Here is a 27,717-nt window from a genome sequence, read left to right on the forward strand (position 1 = left end):
ACTAGGGACGTCACGATTATAGATTTTCTTGGTATGATTATTGTCAGAGAAATAATCACGGTATTACGATTATCATGATTATTATGCATCAATAAATTTCACAACACTATGAATGTGTAAAATCAAATATAATCAAAATATAATTACATGACTAATCTCTTAATATAGGACCAGTTATTAATCCACTGGGGGAAGTGTTTGAAATATTTAAGTCATTAATTGTCACCTATATCAAATGTTTATGTTTATTTTAATGATTTTTTCACAATACAAATGACACTCTAACATTTAAATTCCTACTAATTCAGTGTTACTTTAGATAAATGGACCAGTATCTGTGCATTTACCTTTACTTTGGTGCCACATCTGCAGATATGGTTCCAACATAATCTTTTTCAGAAAGTGACGGTATTTAGGAATCTTTACGAATACCACGATTAATTGTGAAAACAAGTAATCGTGACATCCCTAGTTGAGACACATCTATATTACTCATCTGTTAGTGTGTGTTGCAGTCCAGAGACGCTGTCCCGGAGTCACAGCAAAACCCTGGAGAGTCTGGAGGTCATCCCTCAGCACGAAGGCCCCATCACCATGGAGAGATATCACAGCATCCGCCTCTACCTCATCAAGGTGAGTCCACCTGCTATATATATATAACAGCATCCACTAGTAATACAAAGTCCTGTTATATTCTAGTGTTTTTAAACATCAATATAATAAATTCCTGAGAAAAAAACAAAAGCATGGGTGCAGGAGCACACACACACACAAGTAAATGAACTGTGAACTTACTTAGTGGAGTAAAAAAACATATTTTCCTCTCCTGCAGGCGTGTGACACCCCCCTGCACCCACTGGGCCGGCTGCTGGAGACCCTGGTGGCCGTCTACAGGATGACCTACGTGGGCGTCGGGGCCAACCGGCGGCTCCTGCATCAGGCCGTCAACGAGATCAAGTCTTACCTCAACCGCATCTTCCACATTGTCAGGTGCTTCACAAACTGTGAAAATGCCACGGACATTCTGCAATACAATCTAACAATCCATCACTTTTTATTACAGGCATTATACAATTATAAAACTCAGCACTTTATATTCTTCTCATGTGGTCCCCCTGTCCACATTGTTCTTAAAATAATTTGAATCTGTCTGTCTTTTTTATCCAATCCATATTTACATTTTTTAATGTTCATTAAAGGTATAGTAGCATTTTTTTTAAAGTGGGGTTGCATGATCTACAAATAGCCCCTAAGTACTTTAATTGCAGTAGAAGACTCTCTGCACTCCTCCCGTTAGCAACGCCAGCCCATAATAGCCCTGCCCAGAGAGTTACAACATACAGTGTTGTGAATGGACCCAAAGAAACGGCCTATTTTCACGACCTAAAAGAGGTTTTACCTGAAAAAAAATACACAGTTCCATTGTTCGCTATAATATAATTTTTTCCAGCCCTTCAAAGTGCAGGAAAAACACAGTTTTTATTTGGAACTAACCAACTCACGTATCCCTCCGCCCAGGGTTAGCGCCCGCCGATCAGCAGTTGGTTAGGTCCAAATAAAAACTGTGTTTTTCCTGCACTTTGAAGGGCTGGAAAAAAATATATCATAGCGAACAATGGAACTGTGTATTTTTTTTCAGGTAAAACCTCTTTTAGGCCGTGAAAATAGGCCGTTTCTTTGGGTCCATTCACAACAATGTATGTTGTAAATCTCTGGGCAGGGCTATTATGGGCTGGCGGCTAACGGGAGGAGTGCAGAGAGTCTTCTACTGCAATTAAAGTACTTAGAGGCTATTTGTAGATCATACAACCCCACTTAAAAAAAAATGCTACTATCCCTACAATGTGTACTCCACTTTTTAAAATAAATAAATCACAAAAGATCCTCTGAAAAACCTTCTAAAACTGGCTGTGATGCTTTGAAATGTTGAATTGTCTTCAGGTTCCTGTTCCCAGACGTGCCAGAAGAGGGCGGTCTCATCCCAGAGCCGACCACCTCCAACCCCCGGGACAAGAAGGAGCAGGACTCAGTGGAGTTGGACTCTCCCAAACCCGGGTAAAGACCGAGGAGCAAAGTCCCCTTTTCACAGCTCCAGGTTGTTGTTACATCTGTTCACGTCTCTCTTTCTCTCTCTCTCTCTGTCTCTCCGGTCAGCCGTGTGGTGAGCAGCTCGGCCCTGCTGCTCCCCGTCCTGCTGCCCCGCCTCTACCCGCCGCTCTTCACCCTCTACGCCCTGGACAAGGAGCGAGAGGACGACGTCTACTGGGACTGCGTGCTCCGCCTCAACAAGCAGCCCGACCTCGCCCTCCTCGCCTTCCTGGGCGTCCAGCAGTACGCCTCACACACACACACACACACACACACACACACACAGTCCCACTGCTGCCAAATGGATTAATTACATGTTTTACATGTAAATCCTCTTTGTATTTAATCTTTCAGAAAGTTCTGGCCTGTTTCCATCACCGTCTCCAAAACTGCACCAGGGGAGAAGCAGCAGGTAAAAAAAGACTTTTATTTACAGTCAGAAGTAGATTTTATGGAAGTTCATTACTAGTGGGGCGGATTAGCTCAATATTTTACACCAATCGTTCACTTTGTGATAAAAGCATGAAATTTGGTGGATGTGTTGGTGAATATGTTTCAAACAAATCTGGATATTGGGCCACCTCAAAAGCGCCCCCTAGTGGCCGTGGCAGCCATTTGTTATGCGAATAAATGAATGATTAATATAAACTGCCCTTTTAATAATACCAACTGGTGATGTATTGTATATTGTTGGAAAGCCTGATTAGTCACCTTTACAACGAGGTACAGCTTGTAAGGATCGTGCATTCATGGAATGAGCAACGGGGCTAAACGTGTGGGTAGCGCACCCCAAAAATGTGCATCCCCTGTGGGGCAGATTAGCTCAATAAATCACAAGAATTGTTTATTTTGTGGTAGAAGCACAACATTTGGTGGATGTGTTTTTGTGGATATGTTTCAAACATTTTTGGTTTTTAAGGACCCTTAAGATGTCTACTTAAGATTTTTGCTTGTTGCCCGGGTCAACTAATGTTCCATGGGGGTTTTTGCCGGTCATTTTGAATTTATGTCCGCACGAATGGCGAAAACGCCAATTTTCATAACTCCTAAACCAGACATCATACAAAGACAAATGAACACACTTTTTCATATAATTATGACACCAGGAATCAAATGGAAAGGTCACTAGGATGGTAAAAACCACTCTTTATTCAGAGAAAAATGAACTCTCGTGTAGTATTTTAGTATAAATAAATTGGTCGCTATCCAACACATATGGGTCATTCCATGAAATTGGTAACTTTGCAACTTTGAAAAGTTAAAATTTTAAACTATATTTAATTGCTATGTTTTAAGTAGCCAGGAATCAAAGAAAGTTTAAAATTACAAGAAATTATGTAGTGTCATCTCAGGCTGTGGAATTTAATATTTTATTATAGTTTTAATGTTTTCCTAATCTTGTCAACCCTGTTACCGACATAAACTTTACAATATACAGTATTTCTAATTAGAGATTATTGAGAATATTTTCTATATATAGTCTATATAGTCTATAATGGTAACAGTTGAAATTCAATTTTTTAAAACCATTTTTATCAAATTAATGACAACAACAGGGTTGAAGTTATGGTAACAGGGTTGACAAGAGTAATAGATGACAGGACACACATTCTATTGTCACTGCAAAGGTAACAGGGTTGACAGTAACAGGGTTGACTATTTCAAGCTAATTTGCCTATTGCTAGCTGAAATAAATGCTAGCTAAGCTAGCTAGGGCAAACTGTGTACTTTGAAAGGTAATTACCTGTAGATATCGATTATATTACGAGAAATAGAAAATTGTTTAGACTTATATGTTAAAAAGTGGTAACAGGGTTGACGTTATATGCTTGTCCCCCCCCGGTCCAACCTTGAAAAAACATAAAAAAATGGCACATAAGAGATGAGAGAAAGCTACTTATTACTGAGCTGTTAGCATCCTGGGTAAGAGATGATGCAAACTGTTTTTCAAGGTTTTTTTTGCTTAGGGTAACAGGGTTGACATAAAATCAGGGGACACCGATAAATTGGTAAATATTTATAATAATTAATATTATTACCAAAAATTTCATGGAATGACCCATATAGTTGTGTTGCTCATTCCATGAATGCACGACCCTTACAAGTTGTACCACGTTGGAAAAGGTGACTAATCAGGCTTTCCATCGGTCTAAAAGACAGCACCAACCGGAATTATTAAAAGGGAGAAATTATGGACTTTCCGAACTTTTTTTTGAGTAATTTATACTAAAATACTACATGAGAGTTAATTTTTCTCTGATAAAGAGTGGTTTTACCATCCTAGTGACCTTTCCATTTGATTCCTGGTGTCATAATTATATGAAAAAGTGTGTTCATTTGTCTTTGTATGATGTCTGGTTTAGGAGTTATGAAAATTGGCGTTTTCGCCATTCGTGCGGACATAAATTCAAAATGACCGGCAAAAAACCCCCATGGAACATTAGTTGACCCAGGAAACAAGCAAAAATCTTAAGTAGACATCTTAAGGGTCCTTAAAAACCAAAAATGTTTGAAACATATCCACAAACACCTCCACCAAATGTTGTGCTTCTACCACAAAATAAACAATTCTTGTGATTTATTGAGCTAATCTGCCCCACAGGGGATGCACATTTTTGGGGTGCACTACCCACACGTTTAGCCCCGTTGCTCATTCCATGAATGCACGATCCTTACAAGCTGTACCTCGTTGTAAAGGTGACTAATCAGGCTTTCCAACAATATACAATACATCACCAGTTGGTATTATTAAAAGGGCAGTTTATATTAATCATTCATTTATTCGCATAACAAATGGCTGCCACGGCCACTAGGGGGCGCTTTTGAGGTGGCCCAATATCCAGATTTGTCTGAAACATATTCACCAACACATCCACCAAATTTCATGCTTTTATCACAAAGTGAACGATTGTTTAGCTAATCCGCCCCACTATACTGAGAGTTTTAATACCAGAAATTCTGACTTTTTTCTAAGAAATTCTGGCTTTTTAACTCAGAAACTCTGGCTTTTTTCTAAGAAATCCTGACTTTGTACCTCAGATATTCAGACTTTTTTCTAAGAAATCCAGACTTTTTATCTCAGAAACTCTGACTTTTTTCTAAGAAATCCTGACTTTTTATCCCAGAAACTCTGACTTTTTTCTAAGAAATCCTGACTTTTCATCTCAGAAATTCTGGCTTTTTTCTAAGAAATCCTGACTTTTTATCTCAGAAATTCTGACTTTTTATCTCAGAATCTTAAAAAAAAAAAATTCTCCGTTGTTGGCCCTAATGCTCTTCCGTAAAACTGGCTTTTTTCTAAGAAATCCTGACTTTGTACCTCAGAAATTCAGACTTTTTTCTGAGAAATCCTGACTTTTTATCTCAGAAACTCTGACTTTTTTCTAAGAAATCCTGACTTTTCATCTCAGAAATTCTGGCTTTTTTCTAAGAAATCCTGACTTTTTATCTCAGAAATTCTGGCTTTTTTCTAAGAAATCCTGACTCTAATCAGAAATTCTGACTTTCTTTCTAAGAAATCCTGACTTTTTAACTCAGAAATTCTGACTTTTTTCTAAGAAATCCTGACTTTTCATCTCAGAAATTCTGACTTTTTTCTAAGAAATCCTGAATTTTCATCTCCGAAATTCTGGCTTTTTTCTACGAAATTCTGACTTTTTATCTCAGAAAAAGAAAATCTCCATTGTTGGCCCTAATGCTCTTCCGTAAAATGTAGACTAAAGCACAGTGTAGTGAATGTGGCAGCAGTATGTGATGGTGTGTGAACTCTGTCCAGGTTCTCTCCAGCACTAAGGACGCCTGCTTTGCCTCTGCAGTGGAAACGCTGCAGCAGATCAGGTACAGGATTTTTGCTGACGTGGTTTTTCTCGTCCCGATGACCTGCGCCACGTTTGAAAATGTTGAGACAAACTGTAGTGTTGTGCATCATATCGCTGAGTCCCTGCGCCTCCTGTGTGTGTGTGTGTGTGTTTGCAGCACGACGTTCACGCCGTCGGACAAGCTGCAGGTGATCCAGCTCACCTTCGAGGAGATCACGCAGGAGGTGCAGGCGCTGCTGAAGCAGGACTTCCTGTGGTCCATGGACGACCTCTTCCCCGTCTTCCTCTACGTCGTGCTGCGGGCTCGGTCAGTCACACACACACACACACACACACACACACACACACGGTTTAAATATTTGTAGAGCCACTATCAAGGTTCATAATCACTTTAACCAGTCCATATTATAAGATTTTCTTTCTTTTAAAACCTCAAATCAAAACACTTTTTATACGTTTTTTAAATGTATATTTTCTTTTTATTTCTAGTTATTTCTAGTTTATTTCTAGTTATTTGGATATTTCAATTAAAATTTCTTTATTAGGATTAACCCCTTGAGGTGTATCACCTTGTTTTCGAGGGGGTCCCAAGTAAAATTAAGAAAGAAGGATAAGGAAAAGAGAATAGAAACACATAACAAATACAACATACATACAACATTCACACACAAACACTGGAAAGAGTAATCCAGACATTACAAACATTACAGCCTAAGCATACAAGAAATAGTGAGCTATTACAAGCAGTTAACTTGAATGCATATCATATTATGGGGTATAGTAGCTGTACATAGCATCAAGGACTCAGAAATGGGCATTTACCCACTTAGTTTTATTTGTTGCTCTTATGTTTCCTTCAGTTTGTCTTCGTATATGTCTTTATATATGTATATGCCTATATATTAGAGAGATAAAGATTAGTGATAATATATTAGAATAAATCCAGCTAAATAAACTTATGAATTAACTTTTTGTATAAATTATAATGACAAGGAAGCTTGATAAGTTTTATTTCTTCCCACTCCTTTTTGGATATGAAAAATCAAATATTTTTCATTTTCAAATATTTTAATTTTTTCATGTGTTGTCTTTGTATTGTATTTATTTGTTATGTCTGTCCACTCCTGTATTATTTTTTATTTCTTTTAACATGTTCGAAATAAACTGAAGCTAACTAACTAACTAGATTTGTATTTTAGATTTGTAGATTGTCTTAAATGTTTATTGTCTGCACTGAGGGTCTAAAGGAGAAACAGAATTTTGATCCTTTATTGTAGAATTGACAGTAAAGCTGACTTTGACATGTGATTTCTCCTTCAGCATCAGGAACCTGGGGTCAGAGGTCAGCCTGATCGAGGACCTGATGGACCCCTGCGTGCAGCACGGGGAGCATGGAATCATGTTCACCACACTCAAGGTAACACACACGACCAGGGCCGTTGCTAGGAATTCTGGGCCCCCTTAAAGAATACTAAAGTGGGCCCCTCCCCCTAACTTTTCCTTTTTTTTTCTTAGACTACGTATGTATTATCGTTTTTTATTTAGCCTTCTTTGTTTTGATGCTAATGCAGCATTACACTGCAAAAACTCAAGTATCTTAGCAAGAATATTTGTCTTATTTCTAGTCAAAATGTCATTTCTAGTCAAAACAAATCTCATTCTACTTAAAATAAGACACATCATATTAAAAGTAGCTTGTTTTTAGACACTTTTTACTTCTTTCAAGCAGATTTTCACTTGGAATAAGTAGAAAAAATCTGATAGTGGAGCAAGTTTTTCTTCCTTATTACAAGCACAAAAAACTTACTTTCACTGGCAGATTTTTCTATTTATTGTGAATTTCAGTGATAATGATCTAAAAACAAGTTAATTTTTAGGTGATGAGTCTTATTTTAAGTGGAAAGAGATTAGTTTTGACTAGAAATGAGACATTTGGACAAGAAATAAGACAAATATTCTTGGAAAGATGTTGAGTTTTTACAGTGTACTATGAGTATTAGTCAGGGTCTTACGCAGAATAAATCAGACAGTCATACAAAGATTAGACTACTGGGGTTTTTTATGGGCCCCACTGGGCACTGGGCCCCTAGAATTATCATCACCTTTCTCCCCTATACAACGGCCCTGCACACGACGGATTTAGCCTCTTATTCTGAAAATCTAACATGATTCCTGCTTCCTGTGTGAATATTCTGATGTTTTCATGCCTCTCCTCCTCCTCCTGCAGGCCTGTTACTACCAGATCCAGCATGAGAAGATCACTTAGCGTGGCGTCGCCTCCTCAGTGAGCTGCATGCTGCTGCCCCGCCCCCCTGCCCCCCCCTCCACTCCCTTCCTTCTCCCTCACAGCCAATCACAGGGGCTCTCGGGGGTTGACGGATGTACGCGGCAGACCAACGGGAGGAGGAGGATCACTCACAGGCGCAGGCTTCTGACGGCTCCATCTGTTGCTGTCATGGAGATGGCACCACCTCCCCCTCCCTGACACACATACACACACATAAACACTCTTAGCAACCGTTACCAGCGTCTCAACCAGGTGTGAATATTGGACCGACCGTAAAAAGACGAACCCGGTCCACCTGTTGGAGCGTTTTCCAGCAGTTACCTGGGGAGAATTCAGATTATTCCAGTGTTATTTTTTTAGTTAGTGCCAATGGGACTTATTTTTTGTGACATATCGATGAACTTTATTTTCTTTGTTTCAACTAAACCTGACACCTCCATGAAGAAATATGACATAATATTTAAAAAAAACATGACTTCAGGAACTCAACAAAACATTTTATTATTTAGTTGTCTCTATCTATATCACCTGAAGCTGCTGTGTGTTTACAGCCGCTCACTTCAGGGTCTCATCCACTGCGTGGGAAGTCGCAGCGCTTGCGTGGCTGCCACAGAGAAGCTCAGGGAAGTGAAAAAAAAGGATGAAGAGCAACAGGTCAGTTCTGTAAATGCACTCACCTTTGATTAAAAAGCAAACAAAGCTGCCGACTGGGGCTTTTCTATGGAAACAGCACGAACCTGCCCTGCCCTCCCATGGGGTGGATTAGTCCCAAACTAATTCTTCACAGCAGGGTTTGATACTGTGTTTATACAAAACAGAAAATTATACAACAACGAACACGCGGTGGGATAATTGTAAACTGACTGTAAAAACGACACGACACTACGATTCTCCCGGAGGAATGGGAACTGACAGTTTTCTAGCGGACCGATCGATCCAGCTGCAGGAATGTCACACGGCTTCATCTGAAGGACTGACTTGAAGGTTTACGTCAAAGATCGAAGCGAACAGAAGTGTTTTCCTCCAGACAATCTTAATGTTTCAGTATTAACGAAGACTGACGGATTACCTGGGGTTAAAGCTGTGACGATAGAAGTGAAAAACCAAATCGGAAAGTATTGATCTGTGAATTTTGTGTTCCTTTTAAATGCTTCAACTCTCCTATATGAAGTCTATTATCAATTATAGCTCTGGAAATTCTTTTTACAGGACCGCAACGACATATTTCTCACCTCTCGCCCTCATTTATTATTAGTATTCAGTAGGTGAGGTTCAAGCAGAGGTCGGCTTAATGCAAACACTGTTATTATTACAGATGTGACGTTCAAAGCCGATCCTCTGTTAATACTGACTGTTCTTTTTTTTAAAGCGTTCCCACAGCACGAACTGTCAAGACAGTGTCGCTTGTTTGTTATTTGCGTCACACATCATGTCGGTTTATAAAAAAAAGGGCTTAAGAGAGGATTCAGAGGATGACCAAGCCTTTTTTTTTTTCTTTTTTTCTTTTTTATAATGTCACGGCTTTTGTTTTCTCAGACGGTTTAACAATAGAAAAGCTGTGGCGATCTGAAGCCGCTTTGTGAAGGAGTAAATTGAGGTGAAGCCGCAAGGATTTCTGCAAATCAAAGGTCGAAATTTAATCTAATATTTAAAACTGCTGTTTCCGAACCACAACAACAGCAGTATTGGAGCTTTTTGCGGATGAATGGGAATAAAAAATCTCTTCCATCTGCTACTGCTGAGACCGTTTGTGCCTGAAGCAATATTAGAAATTGAATCTAAGGCGGCACTGTAGGCAGGTCCAACTTTACTTTGTCTTCTCGCACCTTCTCTTCTCTTTTCTTCAGTGTGTCGTCTGGATGTGATGTGACAACCTGAAGGAAAAAACAACTGACTCGCAAAACGTCACCACTAATGCAAAAAATGAGGCGTTCAATTGCAGGGCCGTTGCTAGGAATTCTGGGCCCCCTTAAAGAATACTAAAGTGGGCCCCTCCCCCTAACTTTTCCTTTTTTTTTCTTAGACTACGTATGTATTATCGTTTTTTATTTAGCCTTCTTTGTTTTGATGCTAATGCAGCATTACACTGCAAAAACTCAAGTATCTTAGCAAGAATATTTGTCTTATTTCTAGTCAAAATGTCATTTCTAGTCAAAACAAATCTCATTCTACTTAAAATAAGACACATCATATTAAAAGTAGCTTGTTTTTAGACACTTTTTACTTCTTTCAAGCATATTTTCACTTGGAATAAGTAGAAAAAATCTGATAGTGGAGCAAGTTTTTCTTCCTTATTACAAGCACAAAAAACTTACTTTCACTGGCAGATTTTTCTATTTATTGTGAATTTAAGTGAAAATGATCTAAAAACAAGTTAATTTTTAGGTAATGAGTCTTATTTTAAGTGGAAAGAGATTAGTTTTGACTAGAAATGAGACATTTGGACAAGAAATAAGACAAATATTCTTGGAAAGATGTTGAGTTTTTACAGTGTACTATGAGTATTAGTCAGGGTCTTACGCAGAATAATTCAGTCATACAAAGATTAGACTACTGGGGTTTTTTATGGGCCCCACTGGGCGCTGGGCCCCTAGAATTATCATCACCTTTCTCCCTATACAACGGCCCTGGTCAACTGACTCGTGCACATGGATTTTTAATTGCAAACTGAACGGTTTCTGTGTTTAAAGCTTCACGGTTTTCCTCAAACAAACCTCAGCAGCTGTTTGTTTACTACGACTCGTGTGTGTAAAAAGTGACTGAGTTTCAGTGGAGTTTGATGTTTCCTAGTCGACATCTCTGTGTCTCAGCTGGCTGACGTGACGCCCACCTGTGTCTTTTACATGATGCTGAATGTATTGTACCTTGAAATGACAACAAAGGGCAATAAACTCATTTGATGGACATTGATAACTTAACTGTATGAATACTTTTTTTTGTTATACAGCTCAAAAAAGGGGGAAATATTCTCCTCAGACGAGAGGAGAAGCTGTTTCTCTGGTTTGCGGTTGTGTTTCCTTTTGTTGTTTTTTACAAATAGTAACATTACATCCACTAACAACATCCCTGACAACAATGACAAAAGCGAATAGCAAATAAACAAACAGAAACAAAGCAAACAAAACAAAAAGGACAAAAAAAAACAGCGGTTTGCACCATTTTAAAATAGGGGTGTAAGAAAATATAGATATACTGAAATATTGCGATATTTCATTTCGCAATATTCAAAAGCACTGTATTGTTCATATACTATATAGGGAAAAATGTGTTTGTATATTATTTACACATATATGGAAAAAATATATATAGTTTTGCTTATAGTACCTGTGACGACCCCTGTCATGGCCGTCTGTGAGTGTGAAGTCTGGTGGGTGTGTCTAAGACCTGTCTTTCTCCGAGGTTGCCATGGAACCTGAGTGACTGATTGCCACCTGATGTGGAGCACCTGGGCCCGGTGCTCTGCATCTGATGATCTCTTCCTCTTCCCTTGCTTCGACCCAGCAGCTCCACCAGCCAGCTCTTTCTTTTTGGGTCATTCCGCCAAAAGAGTGCCATTTGCTCATTGTAACTCTTAAAAATTAAACTTCATTTTTCATTCCATTTCAGTATAGAATTTTTTAATATACACATTTACTCATTCAAAATGAGTACTGGTCAATCTCAGGCTACTTTATTTAATTTATTGCTGCTTTTATCATTGCATTTTTGAAGAAAAAGTAACAGCAATGAGGGTAACAGCAATGAGTTTTTAGCATAAAATCAGCAATTGTGTGAAATCTAGCCAAATAGCATCTATACTAATAGCTTGAGCACACAGAGCACATTCTTAGGATTTAACTGAATATTTTACTTTTGATATCAACAAACACTGTCTAGAGATAATTTAGGTAACAGGAATGAGTTTTAAGAGTGACGGACCCTGACATAGCTACAATATCATTCAATTTCAGGAAAAATAAATTACAGAATTTAATTTTGGTCTTCCCATGACTTTCAAAAGACCTAAATGATGTCACTTCCAGCAGAACATGTTCCAAAACTTTTAGAGTGTAGAATGTGTTCGGGTAACAGCACTGAGTGAAAACCTGGGGACGGGACTAAAATGTGAATTTTAACCAAAATATAATTAGGTTTTAATTTAAAAAATGTTATATAAGTGTAGATATAATATAAAGTCACACTAATATGCAAAAAAAATGAGATTTTAGAAGGATTTTATTCATAATGCATTGTGGTAAACTATAGCGTTTGGCTCTGGGGACATGCAACAAAGGCTATGTTTCAGTGCTTTGAAAGCCTTTTTATAGTAATTAAAAATTATATATCTTTAATTTCTACAGTGATTCATGTGTATGGTGCTTTGTTTATTGATTAAATGCAATTTATATTATATTATTACATGTTTTTATACATTTAATATGCTGGGGACAGAAATGGCACTCTTTTGGTGGAATCTCCCTTTTGTTGTTTTATTTCACATTCCAACATTCACACACATTATGTTTCCACACACATCCACATTCACACTACTGATATCACTGACTTACACATCTCACCTGTTTGTACTGTTTACTTTGAACATTTTGTTAAATAAATTATCATTTTTTGCTCCGCCGTTTGCGTCCCTCCCTATCCTTTGTTGCAATCTCTGAGCCGGGTTGTAACCTACCACAATATATTGCAATACATCGTATCGTTGCCCCTATTCATGGAATGAAGATGTTTCCGTTTGGCTGCTGGTTGGACAGAACGAGACGTTTAAGGACAAAACCCTGGGCTTGGATTTTCTACAAAGTAAATGAAAACTTATTTTCCAAATCAACCACATCTCTCTCTTTAGTCCTGGCTGTTGTTTTAATGAGATATCTCTGTATTTGTGTGTCTGTCTTTGCTCTTTCAGCTGTTTTCCTCCAGGTGAGCAGCGTCGTCACCAGTGAATCGTCTTGTTTCCGTGACCCGACGGAGGGTGAGAATGAGCCAGCAAACGCAAATCTGGTGGCATTCGAGGCCCTTAAGCCTTTTCTGTCAAGTGCAGAGGGATAATCTCAGTGTTTTGGGGCACAATGTGGCATCTCAGGACTTTGTTTTCAGATGGAGGGGGGTGGGGGGAGCAGATTTGGTGGAATTTCCTCAGGAATTAGATTACCGATGAGGAGATTAGTGCCGTTCCATCCCGACAGACTTTTGCGTCCGAGTAAAGGCGGACTGGAAGATCTGAGCATCACGTCCGCTCCTCACTCCAGCTGTTGAGGCAGATTAGCAGATTGTTTAATTACTCCACACGAAAGGCCTTTCCCCACCTCTCCTTCAGGGCCGGCCCCTGGCATAAACCCTCTATGCGGTTGTTTAGGGCCACAGCCGTTAGGTGGGGGGCCACATGATCAGAAAGGTACCGGGGTTCATCAAGTCATTTAAACATCCTGAGGTCTGCACGTGCAGCTATGAGCTTTATATGTAATGTGAAGTCAATATTCAGCTTCTTTTATCTCACATTTGAGACATTTGGTGAAAATAGAACGGCAGAATGACAACATTTGTGCTCAAAAAACAATCTGACAAAATGTCATTTTAGACTTGTTTTCTACACGTATCTATTACTGTATTCATATCCTATTTCAAGCACCAAAACAGTTCATTCTCATGACTGAAGGAGTGTTTTCACAAGGGATTTGACATTTTTCAAAAAGCAGACCTCAAATTTCCAGCATTTGTCCTAAATTATTTCTTTCTACAGTGTTCTAGGACAAACTGGCCTCAGTGTGCTTACAGCGGAGGTTCTAATATTTAGACATAAAACACTTGAGTATTGTTACATCTGCAAGTATCTTAAAAAGATCCATTTAAGAAAATATGTAAAAGCAAAAAAAATGGCCTCAAACCTCAGAGGGCATAAACACGTCTGTATTCAGTTTTAACCAGTGATTTGGTGTTTGCGCTTAGAGTGCAGGGCCACAAACAAAAACCTTGTTTAGGGGGCCACCAAAGTCCTAGGGCCGGCCCTGCTCTCCTTGCTGGCTTTTTGTCAGGTGAAGTGTGAAGACAACATGTTAATCTTTGAATCTCCCTCACCTACATCTTCTCTCTTTCTCTCTCTCTCTCTCCCAGTCCGTGCCGCTGAAAGCTGAAAGAGTTAAGAAGATTTGGCCGCTCCACTCCACTGCAACCAGAGAGGAACTGGCTTCCGGTGGCCACAGGCAGGCGGCTCACTTGCCCGGGATTAAGTAGGGGATCGGGGGAGATTACAGCCCTCTCTCTCTCTCTCTCTCTCTCTGTCTCTCTTTCTCCTATTCCCTCGCTCTCTGTGTCGTTTCCCCGTAGCTCGATGAAAGCGTAGCCGAGCCGTCCTTCCATCCTCTTGGGAATACAGTAGTACATTCCCCATAACATCGTCCCTGCACCTGCACCGGCGCTGAGAGCTGCAGGAAACGCCGGGACTCGTGGCATCGCTCCGGACGTGGACGTAGAGGTACGGTGCTTTTGTTGTTGTTGTTTTTTTCTAGAGAGGTGGAGGAAGAAGGGCTTGGAGGAAGGCCAGAGGGATGAGGGATCATCCTCTTCCTCTTCTTTAACTACAGAAAATTTGCCAGATGGGTGTTTACCTCATGAGTAGCTCCATCTGTTTCATTCCTCACAACCACTGTTTGTCATCTGATCTCACCCTTTAATTTACAGCCTAATTATGCAGTAATGTGAGAAAAATACCAAAAAAATAGAATGAAATCAAATCAAACTTTATTTATAGAGCACTTTTCCTACATAGACATGTAACATAAAGTGCTTAGAATAAAGCTCAGTTATGCTCCATAATTAACCCGAATACATACAGTACATAGTAATTATGTCATTTTAACTTGGCTTTATTCCCACTTTACTTATCTATCATGTCTTTCTACATAATTATCTTCCTGTAAATTAAAGTATCATTTGTAATTCTTGGCACCTTGTTGTTTTACAGCATGAGAATCGATGGATTGAAATACTTTGTCATTCACACAGCTGTGCACAGATAAGAACATAAAAAGATAAAATAGAGTTAAAAAGGTAGGAGTAGAAATAAATATAGATAAATAGAGTGAAAAATACAAAGTATAAAGTGCAGATGAACTGATGTGGGTTAAAAAAAATGAAAAAAAAATCCCACCATATCTGAATTACATGGAGACCACACAACAGGTGCCAGCGAGTAGAAGTCGTCTTAACTATGTCATTTTAACTTGGCTTTATTCCCACTTTACTTATCTATCATGTCTTTCTACATAATTATCTTCCTGTAAATTAAAGTATTATTATTTGTAATTCTGCACATTTGGCACCTTGTTGTTTTACAGCATGAGAATCGATGGATTGAAATACTTTGTCATTCACACACAGCTGTGCACAGAATGAAATCTCATTGCATTGATTTCTCCCATGAAGTAGATAAGAACAAAAAAAGATAAAATAAAGTTAAAAAGGTAGGAGTAGAAATAAATATATAGATACTGGGTATCCGCGGGGTCTTGAAAAGTATTAAAAGGTGATAGGAAATTGATTTTGTGAAAATTAAGACCCTTAAAAAGTATTAAAAAGTCTTTTCACAACTTTATAAAGTATTAAATTTAAATAAAATAATAATAAAAGTGATTTTTTTCTGAATTACTGTAGCTGTCCAAGAGTTTGAGTCCTAAAAACATTGTAAAAGTGTGTTAATTTATTCATTTCATTAAAAAACAAAGATGAACCGGTACATAAAAAAAGAAAAGAAGATTTTTTTGCCTTTGATTTATTATCCCAGCCTATTTTGTATTCTGTTGTATCATAGTGGTCTAAAGTCTTTATCACAAACTAAAACTGTTCAGTTATGTCACTGATGTAAATGGTTACAGCTTGATGTGGCGGTGAGGTGTTGAAAAATATTGAGAAGGTCTTGAAAAAGTCTTAAAAAGGTGTTAAAATTAACTTCAAGATTCCTGTATAAACCCTGTGATTTCTCCCATTAAGTAGATAACAACAAAAAAAGATCAAATAGAGTTAAAAAGGTAGGAGTAGAAATAAATATATAGATAAATAGAGTGAAAAATACAAAGTATAAAGTGCAGATGAACTGATGTCGGTAAAAGAAAAAAAAATCCCGCCACATCTGACTTACATGGAGACCACACAACAGGTGCCAGCGAGTAGAAGTCGTCTCTCTGCCGGCTGCAGATTACGCCGTCGCATTTACATCGGGGTCGCTCCACCACAAGCTGCTGTAAAGTAAAGTTAAGTAAAGTAAAGTGTGCAGCCATTAACCCCTGACGCCCGTCCACGCCGCTCCCACCTGATCCCACCGGCGGCGTGGATTAGTGGACTACAGTAGTAGGACGACCAGACGGTGGGCTGGGAAAGTAGATGCTATTAATACTATTACTCTGCCCATGATGTGATTTTATTTAGTGCTGGAAATAATATGATATAATAACTTTTTTTTTTTTTTTTTTTTTTAGATTTTATTTAGGGACAATGTGCACTTACATTAATCATTTTTAAAAAGAAAAAAAAAGGAAAGGAAAAGTGCACCAGATTTACACAAAGCTGAATTGCATCTGTAGTCATAAAATACACGCAATGCATCACATGCAGTGGTGGACAGTAATGGAGTAAATGTATTTACTTACTTTTATTACTCTTACTTGAATACATTTCCAAGACAAATATTTTTACTTTTACTCAAGTTAATTTGTAGGAAGGCTGAAAAGTACTGGTTACTTTCAGGTCTGCTCTTTTTTTCTAAAATCCTATTGGACACAAGCTGTGTTTGTCTGTGAAGGAAACCCTAACCCCTAAAAGCAGCACATCAGTGCAGCTGCTTTCAAAGAGTTCATTCTCACTAACAAGAGTTAAAAGCTCCTTAAATTCATTTTTCTGTCCATCTCTGATCACATGATATAAACCATCCTGTATACAGTATGTGTATTTTAAAAAGAACTACTAATTACATACACATGCAAATAGCATCAAAATTGCACTGAAGAATAGTATAAAGAAAATGTGTGTAATCAATCAATCAATCAATCAATCAGGCTTTATTTGTATAGCACTTTTCATGCCCATGGCAGCTCAACGTGCTTCACATGTTAAAAACAAGCAATATAGGGAACACATATTGGGAGACATAGGGAACATACATACATAAATTCGCAAACACATAAACATTCACACAATAATTTTAGAGCATTGGATTTTATCGGGGAAACGCTGTCTAATACTCACTCATTTGCAGTGGGGAAAACACTAGATAAAATGAAGTAACATAAATAAAATTGAGAAGAGGAGAAAGACACTAGGTAAGATGGAGTAAAATAGATAGAATGAGAAGATAAGAGAGATACTAGATCAAATGAGGTAAAACAGATAAAAAGAGAAGACGAGAAAGACACTAGGTAAAATGAAGTAAAATAGGCAGGTGTAGTGGGATAAAATAGAGAAAAGAATGGATGAATTAAAATAGAATAAAAAAGATAATAATAACAAATAAATAAGAAAATAAGATAAATTAAATTAAATGCATGTTTCAGAATAATAGAAATAGTACGAATCAGTTAAAAGTGTAAGCTATTCTAACTCTGTCAAACACCATCAATTAACACAAAAACAAAAAAGAACAAGCAAACCAAAGGAGCAAATATGAGGATAAGACCAAAAAAAAATGAAAGCAAGGATGAAAGGATGAAAAGGTTTTATTGTGTGTCCTCCATGTGTCCAGATTGTTGCCGGTCCTGTGACCATGAGGCAGGCGGTGGAGGCTCAGGTGTTGAACCCGCACTGCGAGCTCGGAGAACACGGTCAGTGCGGCGCATTTAGTGATGATTTTTTTTAGTTTTTTTATTGTTTCACACTCTAAAAACAGTCCACCGATGTGTGTTTATGTGTGTTTGTGTCGTAGGCCTGCGTCAGATCCTGACAGATGTGATCGAGGAGGTGAGGCAGTCGGTGAGCGAGGACATCGACGGGGCCGAGATCCTCCACAGTCTGTTGAACGCCTCGTGGCTGCAGTCGCTGCTCAAGGTCTGGAGAAACGCTCACACACACACAGTTGTTTTCACCACAGAATCAGGGCCGTTGCTAGGAATTCTGGGCCCCCTTAAAGAATACTAAAGTGGGCCCCTCCCCCTAACTTTTCCAGTTTTTTTTTCTTAGACTACGTATGTATTATCATTTATTATTTAGCCTTCTTTGTTTTGATGCTAATGCAGCATTACACTGCAAAAACTCAAGTATCTTAGCAAGAATATTTGTCTTATTTCTGGTCAAAATGTCATTTCTAGTCAAAACAAATCTCATTCTACTTAAAATAAGACTCATCATATTAAAAGTAGCTTGTTTTTAGACACTTTTTACTCCTTTCAAGCAGATTTTCACTTGGAATAAGTAGAAAAAATCTGATAGTGGAGCAAGTTTTTCGTTCTTATTACAAGCACAAAAAACCTGCTTTCACTGGCAGATTTGTCTACTTATTTCAAGTGAAAATTTGTTTGAAACAAGTGAAAATGATCTAAAAACAAGTTAATTTTTAGGTAATGAGTCTTATTTTAAGTGGAAAGAGATTAGTTTTGACAAGAAATGAGACATTTGGACAAGAAATAAGACAAATATTCTTGGAAAGATGTTGAGTTTTTACAGTGTACTATGAGTATTAGTCAGGGTCTTACGCAGAATAAATCAGTCATATAAAGATTAGACTACTGGGGTTTTTTATGGGCCCCACTGGGCGCTGGGCCCCTAGAGTTATCATCACCTTTCTCCCCTATACAACGGCCCTGCACAGAACAAAATACATCAGAGAGATTAAAGTAGGTGTTGCATGCGACCGTGTCCGTTTTATGTCGGCCGGAAGCCTGGTGGTGTATTAAGAGGAAAAAAAAAGACTTTTGTGAGATTAAAATCCAGAGATCAGACAGGTGCAGCACCTGAGCTTTAAAAAAAAAAAGAAAAAAGGATGGGATGTGCACACATGTCAGGTAGAAAGATAACACATCTGTACAGTAACAGCAGCCTCAGAGTATGTGAGGTTGGATGTTTCCTTTGAAGGGATAGTTCAACATTTTGGCAAATTGGCCCATTGCCATAATCCCTATAGTCATAGCAGTAGGTTCGTTACCTTTAATTGTCGGTGCAAGCTATTTTTAGAACGGACGGCAGAGCAGAGCCGTGAGCTGCTCAGAGCTACACTATGGAGGCTCATTATGGGATTTCTTGGTTTCCCTCATCAAAATCATCAAATACACAATCCAACAACTCCACAACGCTCTGGTGGACAAGTTGTGAGCTGCACATTCACCACGCTATGAGATAATAACACAACGTTACCACACAGAGTTGTTTTAGAGGGAAATACAGAGGCTGCTTGCCTAAAAAACTGTCCCTGAGGGCAACACGCATCAGTGGTTTTGCATGAATTTCCCTCTAAAACAACTCTGTCTGGTAACGTTGTGTTATTATCTCATAGCGTGGTGAATGTGCAGCTCACAACTTGTCCACCAGAGCGTTTTTTTGGAGTTGTTGGATTGTGTATTTGATGAGTTTGATGAGGGAAACCAAGAAATCCCATAATGAGCCTCCGTAGCGTAGCTCTGAGCAGCTCACGGCTCTGCTCCGCCGTTCTAAAAACAGCTTGCACCGACAATTAAAGGTAACAAACCTACTGCTATGACTATAGGGATTGTGGCAATGGGCCAATTTGCCAAAATGTTGAACTATCCCTTTAACTGTATCTCCCTCAGGTGTACGAGTGTCTGCAGAGGTTCCTGAGAGACTCCCCGGCTCCGGCTCTGGACTACGCGTCGGGACTCTCCCTTCAGGTGCCGCTCGCATTTCACTTCACAATATCAACGTCATTCTGCTTCGAATCGTTCTGTAGAAGTTTTGTGTTTGAACGATGATGGATGGTTTCCGTGGTTTCCGTGGTTTCCTGTCTGTGCAGCTGCTGATCGACATCAGGTCGCTGCCCAGCTGCTCCGAAGAGGCCAAAGAGCTCTACCGCCTCCTCCGGCAGCCGCACCTACAGGTGAGACGTCACACCACGTACAAACTTATCACACTGTTAAAGGGATAGTTCAACATTATGGCAAATTGGCCCATTGCCATCATCCCTATAGTTTTAGTAGAGTAGGTTGTTACCTTTAAATTGTCGGTGCAAGCTATTTTTAGAACGGCGGAGCAGAGCCGTGAGCTGCTCAGAGCTACGCTACAGAGGCTCATGGTTTCCCTCATCAAATACACAATCCAACAACTCCAAAACGCTCTGGTGGACAAGTTGTGACCTGCACATTCACCACGCTATGAGATAATAATACGACGTTACCACACAGAGTTGTTTTAGAGGCAAATTCAGAGACTGCTTACCAAAAAACTGCTCCCCATGGGAACGCACATCAGCGGTTTTGCATGAATTTACCTCTAAAACAACTCTGTGTGGTAACGTTGTGTTATCATCTCATAGCGTGGTAAATGTGCAGGTCACGACTTGTCCACCAGAGCGTTGTGGAGTTGTTGGATTGTGTATTTGATGAGTTTGATGAGGGAAACCAAGAAATCCCATGAGCCTCCGTAGCGTAGCTCTGAGCAGCTCACGGCTCTGCTCCGCCGTTCTAAAAACAGCTTGCACCGACAATTAAAGGCAACAAACCTACTCCTAAAACTATATAGATTATTATATGGCAATGGGCCAATTTGCTAAAATGTTGAACTATCCCTTTAAGTAGTACTTAAAGGTGCACTTGTTAATTTCTCAAAAACAAAACGTTAATTAAATTAAATCATTAAATTAAAAACAGCCTGCACCGACAATTAAAGGTAACAACCTACTGCTATGACTATAGGGATTATGGCAATGGGCCAATTTGCCAAAATGTTGAGCTATCCCTTTAACTTTTGCACATTTTCTAGGCTCTGCTCTCTGCTCATGACACGGTGGCCCAGAGGGACTACGAGCCGGTGCTGCCGCCGATGCCCGACGACCTGCCGGACGACGAGGAGGCCACGAGGATCGTCTGCCTGGTCAAAAACAAACAGCCGCTGGTGAGCTGCACGCTGAAACCTCCCCTCATTACTGCAATTATGAAATTAAGTTTGTGTTGTGTTCGTGCTTTTGTTTTTGCTGCAATGTTGTCCAGCGTGCGCTCTTTTCAGGCACCATGTGACCCTAAAACCAGGCCACACTGTGATGGGATCACCCCGAGTTTTGTTTTGTTTTTTAATCCCTCATCAGAAAAATAACCAGGTTGGTTGGGATTAGGGAAACCCATCGGATGAACCTCACAGAGAATGAAGTCATACTACAAAAAAAAGATGAAATGGTTTCGTTCTGACGAGGAAATTACAATGAAAACTGGGTGAACTGACCCTTTAGGCTGTACAGAACATTTCAGTGTATGATTTCGACCACAGCGTTCATATTTCGGCTCCTGTGTGAACAGATGCTGCTGGATATTTTAATGTTTTTGCCAGATATAAGTCAAACAGCTGCATCCAGCTGTAGACCAGATGTTTGAATTGCATAATCTGTCATTTGTGTAATTGTCCGCAGATGCTACAGCAGGAAAAGAAAAACCGCTAATCCATAATCGATCTGTTTTCGATGTTTTCGGGAGTTTTGGGGGTTTTTTTTTATCACACAGTTCAGATACTCTGTCTTCAAAGCGCTGTAATGCCTGAAGCACTACATTTGAAAGTGTGGTTTTGAAACTCTTTCACAGTTTTTATTTGACTTTGACAGACCACATAAAACTGGAGATGAGACTTTTCATTTGAGATCCAGTGTGTTAATAAAGTAGGTTAAAGGGATAGTTCAACATTTTGACAAATCTGCCTATTGCCATAATCCCTATAGTCATAGCAGTAGGTTCATTACCTGTAATTATCGGTGCATGTTGTTTTGAGATCAGCGGGGCAGAGACGTGAGCTGCTCAGTGAACACAATGGAGGTGAATGGTACAGGTCCCTTGTCCCTCATCAAACTCATCAAATACACAATCCAACAACTCTAAAACGATCTGGTGGAGTTGTTTTCGAGGCAAATGCATAGCCGGAACTACATTCCTGACTTGGCTGCTGGGTGGAGTGATTTCAAAAGCGCAAGTAGTTCTGAGTGTTTGCTTCATCTGTCATAATGTTACATGATTATACATGACTATAGGGATTATGGCAATAGGCGAATTTGGCAAAATGTTGAACAATCCCTTTAATGTGAAAGAAAATTATCAGATCATATAGATGAAGTTGTAAGACCAAATCAAAAGTATTCAAAAACAAAATAGGCTCAGACTCCTAAGGGTTAAACTTGACATTCTTCCAGTTTTTCCAGATCTTGTGTTGAACATTCATTCAGAAATTTTATTTAATAGGATAAACCCCTTGAGAGGAATCCTCTCGTTTTCAAGGGGGTCCTAATATACATTACAAACCAAAAAGAGACAAGACACCATCAACAATCCACAAACATACAACAACAAAGACATCAACACAGACATCAACACAGACATAAAAAAAAAAAAAATGAGTACAAAAATGGACACAACCTCTCGATGGCCGCAAATGGCCATAGCAATAGCCTAAATAAACTAAGAGAAATGTAAAATAATAACATAATATTCAAAACATTTTCTTCCACCTTTGAGTGACTGTCTTGTCTCGCAGCCCTTCAACCAGCAGAGAGTGGGGCTGCCGCTGCCCAGCGCCTCCCCTCCCTCTGCAAAAAGCCCCAGAGCGGGCGTCCACAGTCACTGGGACACCCTGAGGCGGCTCACCCGCCAGAGGCTCCAAAGAGGCTGCGCTGCGCCTTTCAGGGCCGAGAGCCAGAGTTTCATCGAGGATCGGCCGACGTGGCACGGGGTCCGGAGGGGGAGCTACCCCCCGACCGAAGCCGGGTATCGGCCCAGGGCGCGACCTCAGCAGCACAAACCGACGTGCGGCTGTCAGACGTGCTGTAGCAAACAGATGAGCCAGTGCAGGATGTGTTACAGCGACCTGCTGTGGGAGCAGAGCGCCAACCGCTCGGCGCCGTCGGTCTACGGCTCCCTGCTGATCGGTAAGAACAGAAAACGGTCCGACCGGGCCTCGAAGAAGAAAATAGATCCAAGGGATGATTAAAAGCTTCAGTTTGAGGTTTTTAAGGAGCTTCTGAAAGATGCTTTCAGGAAACATCACCTTCGCCTTCATCGTTCACCTCTCCATCCTCTTCATCCTCTCATCACATCTTCCTGTGCTTTTCTGTGGATTAAAGGGATAGTTGAACATTTTGGCAAATTGGCCCATTTCCATAATCCCTATAGTCATAGCAGTAGGTTCATTACCTTTATTTGTCGGTGCAAGCTGTTTTTAGAACAGTGGAGCAGAGCCGTGAGCTGCTCAGAGCTACGCTACGGAGGCTCATGGGATTTCTTGGTTTCCCTCATCAAACTCCACAACGCTCTGGTGGACAAGTTGTGACCTGCACATTCACCACGCTATGAGATAATAACACAACGTTACCACACAGAGTTGTTTTAGAGGCAAATTCATGCAAAACCGCTGATGTGCGTTGCCTTCAGGGACAGTTTTTCATCAAGCAGTCTCTGAATTTCCCTCTAAAACAACTCTGTGTGGTAACGTTGTGTTATTATCTCATAGCGTGGTGAATGTGCAGGTCACAACTTGTCCACCAGAGTGTTTTGGAGTTGTTGGATTGTGTATTTGATGAGTTTGATGAGAGAAACCAAGAAATCCCATAATGAGCCTCCGTAGCGTAGCTCTGAGCAGCTCACGGCTCTGCTCCGCCGTTCTAAAAACAGCTTGCACCGACAATTAAAGGTAACAAACCTACTGCTATGACTATAGGGATTATGGCAATGGGCCAATTTGCCCAAAAATATTGAACTATCCCTTCAACTCTCTCTCTTTCTTTTCTCATTGGAGACAACGTCATAGAAGAGCTGGACAGTGGGAATGAAGACGAGACGGGAGAGTCAGCCGACGCCGCCCCCCCCTCCCCGCTTCCCGCTTCCCGCCGTTGGCCCATGACGCCGCCGTGCCTCTCCGTGCCCTACTACCCCAACCTGGACGACTACCTGCTCCAGCCGGGTCTGCCCCCACATCTCCGCATCCAGAGCCCTCGTGTCCACACCGCCCCTCCCAGCCCCATGCACCCCCGCCGTTGCCCCCGCCGCCGTGTCTCGGACGTAGTGGCCCCTCCCCCGGTGGAGCTGGCCAAGCAGGAGAGCCTGGACGAGCTGCGGACGACGGTGCAGCTGGCCGCCAGCTCCATGGAGACCAGCACGCGGGACGTCCGGCTGCTGGGGGAGAAGATGGCGGCGGCCACGGAGCGCATGACCGAGACGGTGCGGGACAACTCGCACGCCTTGGTCCTCCTCACGCAGGTGGTGGACCGGCTGCAGGTGCTCCTCGCCGCCTCGAAACCTGCACCTGCACCTGCACCTGCACCTGCACCTGCACCTGCACCTGCACCTGCACCTGCACCTGCACCTGAGCATCGTCCATCTCTAACGCACCAGTCCAGATGTTCCTCCTTCCCGTCTCTTCCCTCCTCTAGCTCCTCCAGCTCGTCCTTCAGCAGCCTTCGAGACGCTCCGTCCACCTCCCAGGGGACCGGCTGTCTCTCCGTCTCCTGTCGCGGATCTCCTCGAGCTTCCCTGAAGGACAAAAACAAAAACGCCCCTTCTTCCTCTTCGCCGCAGCAGAAGAAGCGCACGCATCGCTCCGATCCCCCGGCGTCGTCCCTTAAGCATCCCTTAACCAACGGGCTGCTGGTGCTGGAGGACGAGCCGGACCAGGACCAGACCAAATCGGCGGCGGGGAAAGGAGGTCGATCCAATCAGAGGAAGAAGAAGAGGAAGAAGGCGACGTGAGAGAAGAGACGCAGAAGAGTGTCCTAGGAACGATCTGATCTTCTTGCGTCCTTTCACAGTGGTAGTTGACACTTTTTTTCTGGTTTTCCTCCACCATCTCATCCTCATCGTGTGGATTCTTCATGTCAAGAGACGTCGACTTTCTCCTCTGTTGTTTTTTTGTCTTGAAGTCTTGACTTCTCTTCCATTTCCATCACATCCTCGTCGTCGTTTCTCACTCCATCTGTTTTATTCCTCTTTATCCGTGTTGGTTTCGACTCGACCGTCTTTATTCCAGGTTGTTCAGCTGCTCAGTGTTTTGTCGTTTTGTTTGTTCCAGGGAGCGACGATAAAGAGAAACGACATCACGGGGGAGATCTTCGTCGCTCGGGTGATTCATGGAGGGCTGGCCGATCGAAGCGGTGAGCACTGTTAATGAGGATTGTGTTGAATGCAGGGCCGTTGCTAGGAATTCTGGGCCCCCTTAAAGATTACTAAAGTGGGCCCCTCCCCCTAAGTTTTCCTTTTTTTTTCCTAGACTACGTATATATTATCGTTTTTTATTTAGCCTTCTTTGTTTTGATGCTAATGCAGCATTACACTGCAAAAACAAAGTATCTTAGCAAGAATATTTGTCTTGTTTCTAGTCAAAATGTCATTTCTAGTCAAAACAAATCTCATTCTACTTAAAATAAGACACATCATATTAAAAGTAGCTTGTTTTTAGACACTTTTTACTTCTTTCAAGCATATTTTCACTTGGAATAAGTAGAAAAAATCTGATAGTGGAACAAGTTTTTCTTCCTTATTACAAGCACAAAAAACTTATTTTCACTGGCAGATTTTTCTATTTATTGTGAATTTAAGTGAAAATGATCTAAAAACAAGTTAATTTTTAGGTAATGAATCTTATTTTAAGTGGAAAGAGATTAGTTTTGACTAGAAATGAGACATTTGGACAAGAAATAAGACAAATATTCTTGGAAAGATGTTGAGTTTTTACAGTGTACTATGAGTATTAGTCAGGGTCTTACGCAGAATATATCAGTCATACAAAGATTAGACTACTGGAGTTTTTTATGGGCCCCACTGGGCGCTGGGCCCCTAGAATTATCATCACCTTTCTCCCCTATACAACGGCCCTGGTTGAATGTTGGCAGTTAGTCGACTGCATATTTTTGATACAACCATATGTGTGTGTGCGTGTAGGTCTGCTCCACGCAGGGGACAGGATCATGGAGGTGAATGGTTTCCCTGTGGATGGGATGGAGCCTGAGCAGGTCATCCAGGTTGTGGTGGGTCACTTACACTTCCTGTTTCTTCCATAACAGTTCATTTAAAAGCAAAAGTCATTACAGCTTCTTAAAGGGATAGTAGCGTTTTTTTTTAAAGTGGGGTTGTATGATCTACAAATAGCCCCTAAGTACTTTAATTGCAGTAGAAGACTCTGCAGTCCTCTTCTCTGCGTTAGCAACGCCAGCCCATAGCCCTGCCCAGAGATTTACAACATACAGTGTTGTGAGCAGACCCAAAGAAACGGCCTATTTTCGCGGCCTAAAAGAGGTTTTACGTGAAAAAAAAAACACAGTTCCATTTGGACCTAACCAACTCACGTATCCCTCCGCCCAGGGTTAGCGCCCACCAATCAGCAGTTGGTTAGGTCCAAATAAAAACTGTGTTTTTCCTGCACTTTGAAGGGCTGGAAAAAATTATATTATAGTGAACAATGGAACTGTGTTTTTTTTTTCACGTAAAACCTCTTTTAGGCCGCGAAAATAGGCCGTTTCTTTGGGTCTGTTCACAACACTGTATGTTGTAAATCTCTGGGCAGGGCTATTATGGGCTGGCGTTGCTAACGGGAGGAGTGCAGAGAGTCTTCTACTGCAATTAAAGTACTTAGGGGCTATTTGTAGATCATACAACCCCACTTTAAAAAAAATGCTACTATCCCTTTAAGGACTCACTCTGCTAATGAATGTGTTTGGTTTCAGCAAGCGCGGTCACAAGGCACCATCATGTTTAAGGTGGTCCCCATCACAGAGAGGCCGGTCCACAACCAGACGATGGTGAGTCCTGGTCTCTACCTCCTCTTATTGTCTCTCTTCCTCCTCGTGTCCTGACTCTAACCTGATTGTCTCGGTGTGTCAGCTGTACGTGCGCGCCATGGCCGACTACAGCCCCCAGCAGGACCCGGCCATCCCCTGCGCCGACGCCGGCATGAGCTTCCGAAAAGGCGACGTCCTGGAGATCGTGGACCAGACGGACGCCCTCTGGTGGCAGGCCAAGAAACTGCCCAGTAACACGGCCTGTGCCGGCCTCATCCCCTCCACCATCCTGCTCAAACGGTCAGGACGCTTTTTAGATTTCGACTTTTATTTATGATGCTTAACTCATGATTTTTATCTGTATCACTTTTTTTTTTAAATTAATTTTGAATGAATTTATATTTATTTACGTGTCGTGCACCAATTAAGGCGCCCAGCCTATAAGGGCTTATACAAGACACATTATCATCATATTTAGACACCAAACAAAATCATCAGAGCACAGACAAAACCAAACAAAAACAAAAACCACATGGAATTAACATAAATAATTCACTTTTTCTTTTTGACCAGGCACTTTTTATGAAAGTAGCTCTAGTAAAGACTTCTTTCCTGAAGAACCATTCCAACTTTACCTC

At 40.8% G+C, this 27,717-nt stretch overlaps 3 protein-coding genes across 5 annotated transcripts in view; all 3 read left to right on the plus strand.

Annotated features, from left to right (window-relative positions):
* The window catches only part of als2b (alsin Rho guanine nucleotide exchange factor ALS2 b), a 54,270-nt gene extending 45,864 nt beyond the window's left edge, over nt 1–8,406 (plus strand). For 2 of the 3 annotated variants that reach the window (XM_085801742.1, XM_085801753.1), the window contains exons 27-35: nt 516–633; nt 833–990; nt 1,942–2,055; nt 2,155–2,331; nt 2,443–2,500; nt 5,864–5,925; nt 6,064–6,213; nt 7,227–7,323; nt 8,134–8,406. In XM_085801742.1, coding sequence (XP_085657868.1) covers nt 516–633; nt 833–990; nt 1,942–2,055; nt 2,155–2,331; nt 2,443–2,500; nt 5,864–5,925; nt 6,064–6,213; nt 7,227–7,323; nt 8,134–8,172 — 973 coding nt within the window. In that variant the 3' untranslated portion in view covers nt 8,173–8,406. The remainder of the gene's footprint in view (nt 1–515; nt 634–832; nt 991–1,941; nt 2,056–2,154; nt 2,332–2,442; nt 2,501–5,863; nt 5,926–6,063; nt 6,214–7,226; nt 7,324–8,133) is intronic. The other variant, XM_085801734.1, reaches the window with a different exon arrangement.
* Nucleotides 8,407–17,926: 9,520 nt separating this feature from the next.
* Nucleotides 17,927–27,717, plus strand: part of mpp4b (MAGUK p55 scaffold protein 4b) — a 16,697-nt gene continuing 6,906 nt past the window's right edge. Inside the window, exons 1-9 of the mRNA XM_085801764.1 lie at nt 17,927–17,996; nt 18,098–18,219; nt 19,935–20,012; nt 20,135–20,218; nt 21,100–21,231; nt 25,375–25,456; nt 26,244–26,329; nt 27,026–27,100; nt 27,183–27,379. Of these exons, the coding sequence (XP_085657890.1) occupies nt 17,939–17,996; nt 18,098–18,219; nt 19,935–20,012; nt 20,135–20,218; nt 21,100–21,231; nt 25,375–25,456; nt 26,244–26,329; nt 27,026–27,100; nt 27,183–27,379 (914 nt within the window). The 5' untranslated portion in view covers nt 17,927–17,938. The remainder of the gene's footprint in view (nt 17,997–18,097; nt 18,220–19,934; nt 20,013–20,134; nt 20,219–21,099; nt 21,232–25,374; nt 25,457–26,243; nt 26,330–27,025; nt 27,101–27,182; nt 27,380–27,717) is intronic.
* On the plus strand, nt 22,737–25,055 carry LOC146990950 (uncharacterized). The gene is made up of 3 exons (XM_085803744.1): nt 22,737–22,742; nt 22,849–23,239; nt 24,106–25,055. The coding sequence occupies exons 1-3, from the start codon at nt 22,737–22,739 to the stop codon at nt 25,053–25,055; spliced, it is 1,347 nt and encodes a 448-aa protein (XP_085659870.1).

Source organism: Trachurus japonicus, chromosome 2 (genome assembly GCF_045865225.1).
Source record: "Trachurus japonicus isolate A0001 chromosome 2, Traja_1.0".
Lineage (NCBI taxonomy): Eukaryota > Metazoa > Chordata > Actinopteri > Carangiformes > Carangidae > Trachurus > Trachurus japonicus.

What these genes read in the sequence shown, in the direction of transcription:
- LOC146990950 (XM_085803744.1), top strand. An exon ending in CTACGGCTCCCTGCTGATCG is followed by an intron (nt 23,240 to 24,105) that starts GTAAGAACAGAA and finishes TTCTCATTGGAG; the next exon opens with ACAACGTCATAGAAGAGCTG.